This window comes from Dermacentor andersoni, chromosome 10 (assembly GCF_023375885.2).
Source record: "Dermacentor andersoni chromosome 10, qqDerAnde1_hic_scaffold, whole genome shotgun sequence".
Taxonomy (NCBI): Eukaryota; Metazoa; Arthropoda; class Arachnida; order Ixodida; family Ixodidae; genus Dermacentor; species Dermacentor andersoni.
Window position 1 is genome coordinate 67,505,454 of NC_092823.1, and position 6,744 is coordinate 67,512,197.

At 41.3% G+C, this 6,744-nt stretch overlaps 1 protein-coding gene across 1 annotated transcript in view; it reads right to left on the reverse strand.

The window, feature by feature from the left end:
• LOC126543993 (uncharacterized) overlaps window positions 1-6,137 on the reverse strand; it is a 63,717-nt gene extending 57,580 nt beyond the window's left edge. Inside the window, exon 1 of the mRNA XM_050191174.3 lies at window positions 5,956-6,137. Coding sequence (XP_050047131.2) covers window positions 5,956-5,998 — 43 coding nt within the window. The 5' untranslated portion in view covers window positions 5,999-6,137. The remainder of the gene's footprint in view (window positions 1-5,955) is intronic.
• Window positions 6,138-6,744: the final 607 nt, after the last annotated feature.

Genomic DNA, 6,744 nt, shown 5'->3' on the forward strand with positions numbered 1-6,744 from the left:
TCTCTTTTCATCAATGCAGTTAATGAATGCTCATTTCTTGGTATAATTCTTCCCTCAAACCTAAAGTTTACGAAGCATATCGCCTATTTGAAGCACAAAATTTCTCCCGGTATTAGAATTTTACTTACATCTAGGTATTACTTTAGTAAATCAACATGGCTAATCTTGTATTAACCTTTTTTTTCACAGCCATCTCAATTATTACATTACAGCATGGGGTAACACATATCCAACTCATATAGCACCACTACAGCATTTGCAGAATCAAGCCATCGGGATATTGTCGTTAAGCTCATTCTACTGCAATGCTTCTGATATGCTTTTCAAACACGCAATACTTTCAGTAAAAAATCTTGTTAAATATAAATGAGCCGTAATGAGCCGTAACCCAGTAATTATATTTTCTGAGGCTACTTTGGTTAACTTGAACCACGCAAGATTTGCAGCTAACAACAATTTCTTATTGCCGCTAATACATACTAATTATGGAAAACAATCTGGATATTTCGCAGCACTATTTACTTGAAAGAGCCTCTCAATAGATGTCAAGCGCTCTTCGTGTTTAGGTTTCTTCAAGAAAACATTATTCACTTTTCTACTAAATAGCCAAAATAATCCACATATCTAAGCTACTCAGTTTAGTCCTGCTCATTTCTTTACCGTTTTTCCTATTTTTTTAATTTGTAGCATTTATAAATATTTTTGGTTTGTACTGTAGCGAATACCTTAAACTACTATTTTAATTCTACGACTAGCTATGGGCTTTATATTATTTTGCAGTTTGTACTATGTTTGCTTTGTATTATCTTCCAATTAGTGACTACTGCATTGCTGTTTCATGCTGTGTATTTGCACAAATGTCTATATTTTCTGACAGCAGGTCCCCTTTCAGCCACATGCTTTGGGACCTCCTTCTCTATACTTCTGTAAGCATGTATATCTACTTGTTAAAGAATTAAACTAAAACTGAAGAACATACCAATTGAGAATGTACAACTATGGTCCTTGGGCATGCGCAACTTCATATATGCCACTGGGTATGCACCCAAATAGACAACTTAGGCGTCAAAAGAAGTTACACAACCGGATATGGGTAAGTGGACATACCACTGGGTATGTTGGAGAATGGGAAACTTGGTCCATTGGGTATGTGCAACTTGGTATGCGACAATATTGTTACGGGGATGTTGCGAATCTATAAGAACTATATTTCCAATATATGTATGCTAACGTTCTTCACCAATCTATAAGAATGGTTATGCGCTAATATTTAGGCGCCCGGGTAGACAAACAGAACAATTAGCAGGAATTAAAAAAAGTCAGTATGAAAAGTAGTTGGGTGGGAAGAAAAAAATCACCGTAATACCAAAGGACAGTATAGATCGACCCGTCAAACTTTAATTGTAAAAAAAATAAAAAGAAACTGTATCAACTGGTAAAATATGACCGGTATATGAGACGGGGTCGAATTTTTACCGCGGTTTTTTGAAAGACGTCCTACCTGTATTCTATTTTTTATGATAAGTGAACAGATTAGGACCAGCTAGTCCATCCAGCAAGTAGCATCGGCCTACAGAGAAATGAATAAGATGTCGGTAAAAAAAATTTGGGAAGTCCGCTTCCCATAAGTGCAGAATTTGGGAATAGGATGTGCAGATACATTACATCAATGATAGTATAGTATTAACGTCGGCATTTCGTGATATAGAGTATCCAGGAACATCTTATTTAGATGGTCAATAGATGTAGAAAATTGCTCAAGTTTCTGAGACTGGAAAAATAAATCACATGTAACATGTATTTAGGCACAGGGAAATAAGCATAATGCTTTGTTGGAGTAAGATCTTCAATGTGACGGCAAGAAATTGCTTTCCCTTTTCTGAGTGTTATTTTTACGTCGGCAAAAGCCAAAATTTTTACTCAGTGCTGTAGTATCATGTTGGCGGGTTAATCTATTGCCACGCTGTAGTGACGAGAAAGAACAACACAGCGTCAAAACTTTAAAGTACGAATTTCGCTCTTCATTTGGCGAACTTCTGCCGAGTAAGATAAGTAAAACGCGAACACAATGATAGCGGCGTGCAAAGATAGCGGAGGTAGGTGAATTTATTAATTAATTACTTCGCTCGCTTCAAGCGATCAAAGTAAGTTCCTTGATTTCTCATGATAAAAAGGAAAATTTTCTTTCATTCACGTCTGATATCGAAGGCCATGGTTAGCGTGTTGGAGCTCTTGGAGAAAGAAAAGAATAATGTGGGAGTGTTGCGCAACAACATTGAAGCCAGACGAGTCAGCCCAGCATGTGACTGTTAGGTCGGAGCACGTGGTACGTTCTAGTGCTTGCGGCCCGTCCACACTCTGCAGAAACAGCAGTCGAACAAGAGCGCATCCCATAAAACTACACGGAACCAAACATTCTCGCCCAGTGACCTGAGAGCCTAAAGATCCGATAACCCGACAACACCCCGCACCACAAAGGTGACCTTACGAAGGTAATGTTCAATAGCTTGCCAACAAAACAAGATTTCGTCATTGCCAGTCAACGTCCTGAGTCTGTGCAGAGTGCGCTCATCTGGGTCAACTACTCATAGGGACCTGGTCATGCGAAGAAAATTTACAAAAATATAAAAATGGATTGGAGCGCATACTGCAGGCATTACTAAATCATGACACGGAGCTTGCCGCTATTGTTGAAGGAAAGTGTACAAATATTGCATCCTACCGGTACTAAAATATGGGTCAGAAGCAGAAGTTAACAAAGCTTGAAAATAAGCTGAGGACCACACAAATATCGCTGCAAAGACAAATAGGCGTAGCTTTAAGGGGCGAATACGTGAACAAACAGGAGTAGCTCATGTTTTTGACATTAGGACAAATAAACCGTTCTGGACAGGCTACCAAATGCGCAGGGTAGATAACTGGCGGTCTGTTACAGTTACAAACTGAGCGCCCTGGAAAGCGTTGCCCAGTCCAAGACGGCAAGATATCTGGTAGTGAATTGAAAATGGTTAATTGGCAGGCACAACTTAGAATTGCCTAGGTCAAGGCCGGTCTAATAGGAGACATGCTTAGTCATTGTGTATACATAAAAATAAGCTGATGATCATTATGACCTTGAAAACGCTGAGACCCAGAGGTCACGTGTTGGGCCATATTTTCAAGGGAAACGTGATGGCAATGACTTCACGGCGAGTTGGCTTTCCGAGGCTCCCTGTGCAACGTAATGCTCCTGCCCAGTTTATTTCCTCCCGCCATGTTGCCGACGCCAGTAATCGTAGATCACGCCCCATGCAGCTCGCATCGGCCGTCGCTGTCTGCGACGGGAGAAGACGGAAGAGACTTGGTGGTTTTTCTTTTCCAGAGTAGGCCTGTGACAGCCTTAAGTCCTATGCGGAATGATCCGGAGAATAAAGTACCTGCACTTCTCTTGTGGGGTGAGCGGCGGCGTCTTGTCCGGCTACAAATTCATGCACAGACGCGACTATTCTCGTAGTCTCGGTGGAGAACGAAACGCCCCACAAGTTACTGAGTTCTAAACCGGCCGGGAGCAAAGAAGTGGGCGTATACACATTGCTCCAGGCACGTTAGTCTCAATACTCGGGGAAGAGCGTTTTCAGTGCGAATCCGTCACTCTAATGTAGAGAGAAGCGCTCGAAAACGTGGACCACGTATTTTTATGGTGTCTTGCAATTAACTAAGCAACTAGAGGAAATGGGAAAACTTTATCAGTTTTGTCAAAGCAAAGTCTTGAAGTGTTTGTTCTATTTAGGGCCTAAGTGAAAGTGGCTAATCGATTGTTCTTGCCCGTTTAGAATTATTATATATAACAACATATGAAGCACCCTCAATGCGTCTCTAGGGGCGCGAGAGAACAATAATGGCAACCTATTTATATTTCGAGAGAATCGGGCCCGTGTTATCGACCATAAGTGCGGAACGTTTGAAGTGTAGATTATGTATGTATATCGACAGTATTTACCTTATTGCCATTTCCTCCGTATTTACGCTGTACGAGGTGCATTTACCAAACATAGTATGGCCGTTTGCCATACAATGCGGGGCGTGTACCTGATTTTTCAGATATGCTCGATAATTCAAACATGGGCCACTCTTTATATTTCGTTGGTTCAAAGAATTAGTTACCAAAGAAGCCCTATGAAAGCTAAATCTGTTAATTTATTTACAACATTCGTAGAAAATTAGCATATTAACTCCTCAGATTGTTAGGAAACTACATTACGACCTAGAAAATCTGCCCAATTTCTTGAAAGAACAGTACTTGCCTAAATGTTAGCATCTTTGCGAAATAGGAGGCGTCATTTGGGTCATGTGAGGACAAAGTTTCAAGTGCCTCAGTTATTTGCCAGCTTTGCTAAAATTACGAATAAATAGTTTGAAAGCATAATACGGCTGTTATTTGCAATGTTTCTCAACGTACTAGAAGTCTGTGAGACCAAGTTAAGATTGGCTACAAATGGCACTCACTTGAGCGTTGATGTACGCAGAAAGCTTAACGTTTTTGACTTTACTAGGATAGTTGTAAACAACTACTCTATTCTAGTTTTCTCTATGTTTTCATTCCTTTTATACGAGGGGAGCTGCAGGCCTCTAGGGTGCTGTCGCCAAACTTAACAGGGCAGTTTGTTTGCACAAAAATAGTCAAAATTAGGGCCTCATTATTAGCCGACATTGTGTAATACTCGTTTACGTCCGATTTGTTCCGATACACAACCAGGTGTTAGCGCGGGGTGATCGGCGTGAACGTCGTTCGTCTTGTATATACTGCGGGTCACACCAAAAAGCGCGCGTATTGCTTGAGCAATATACGGCATCCAGAATTTTCAAAGCGAATATTATTCTTTGGCTACAGTTTCACATGGCTAGGTGCCTGCTGCCTTGTATCGGGCCCAATGGAGTGAGCACTGCGGCACCTCGACCCATGGCAACAGTTTAAAGGACCCAAAAATTATGAACCTGCCAATCTCAAATTGCATCTGTGTACGGCACCAATATTGTATTTCTTTCGCGCGTATAGAACGTACGTGAGGCGTTCGAAAGCATCAAGACAATTTTGGGGAAAATACAAAAATAGTTTGAACGCACTTAGTGCACTTTCTATGTCCTTTTGAAAAGCTGTTCAAAGAAAGAACTCAAGCCTCAGTGAGTGAGTTCATATGCGCCGTCGAAACATCATCCTATTCGAATCATAGGGTGAACGATTTCTTATGAAAGCCGCATTCTGTGGACTTTTTTTTTTGTAGTTGCTTCGAGTAAGTCTCCAGGCACAGCGCGTTTGGACAGAGGAAATGTTACTTTACTAATCTTTTGTACCACAAGTTTGCACTAAACCGTATGCCACTTACCCATAGAATTCGAGACTGTAAATTGTTCCTCAATATGCTTATTTATTGAATAATTTCTTGTATTTTAAATGATACCGTACAGATCGTTTCTTTATCGCAAGGGGCTGCATGAGATGGGTTGCTCTCGACGCCAACTCGTTTAGTTGTTTTGTATGGGACCAAATGCACTCTCGACTGCAGAGCACATTGCTGCATTAGCTTCCTCTAATTTTAAGAGCGCAGGAAATTCGAAGTCTTAGGCTACCGTCAGTATTTTTGAACGTACCAGAGCGCACCTATATTATCCGAAAAGTCTCACTGCCAGGTGGCGGCTGTTTCGTTCGCCTAGGCAACACAGGGACCGCACTGATCTAAAGGCTTCTATTATGGACACTAATATTAGACAGCCAATCCCGTGGTTAACGCAGGCCACAATATTCGAAAATCTAAATCCTGATAATTTACTTTCGAAGTTTATAGGAAACATTCCATTTGGATCTTCATAATTGAGTTTGAATGTCAGTTCTGTAAGATAGTGAATATATCACGTTCTTCTTGACAAAACAGCTCATAGCTTTGTAACTAGCGGCGGCAGCTTTCACACTGTACTTACCAGCAATTGCGAGAAGCTGGAAGACGGCTGAGAAGAATCTCATATTGATGTCTACCTGACCTGCGTATCCGTGTTATCAAGAATGAGAGTTCACACCAAGGGGACCCTATAATAGAAAATTTTAAGGTGTAAGAATATTTTTATTAGGTGGAGGAAGGTCTATTGCAGTAGGAGACTGCACTTACCGGTTCGGAGGCTGCGGTCGTACCGTTTGCGGAAACTGTGCAATAGCGCAAATTTCTTTCATATAATAAATACGAAATTGCGACTGGTTCTCTCTTTTGCACGATACAAAAGGCCTTCCTCATTTCGAGCTTTCACTCACATAAGTTTGGAGTTAGCCGCAGCTGGATGTCAAAACAGCCCTGCCCCTGTTATCCTTAGATATCTGCGCATGCGAAGACTTCGCCTCCGGTGACAATAGATTGAGCTAAAATTAACTTGTCACACAGTGCATGTCTAGACCAACAATGAAGTTTAAACCATCTAGAACCGGACTGTCCGGCCATCAGGTTCTTTGATATCTGTACGTCGTCGTAAATAACCACGTCGTAAAACATAGAACACGTATAGAGTAATCTATACATGTGCGCAAAGATTTCAGAACTAAAACCGCTCACTTAGCAATGGGCATGGTAAGAGAAATTGCACACATGCAGCTGCAATAGCGGAAAGATAGAATATACGAAGCATGGAATATACTCTCCCTCAGGGACACTGAAATTGGAGTGTCAGCGCAAGTATGCGTCTTGTGACACGCAGTGCACACAGCAGTACATCAGCCAAGCG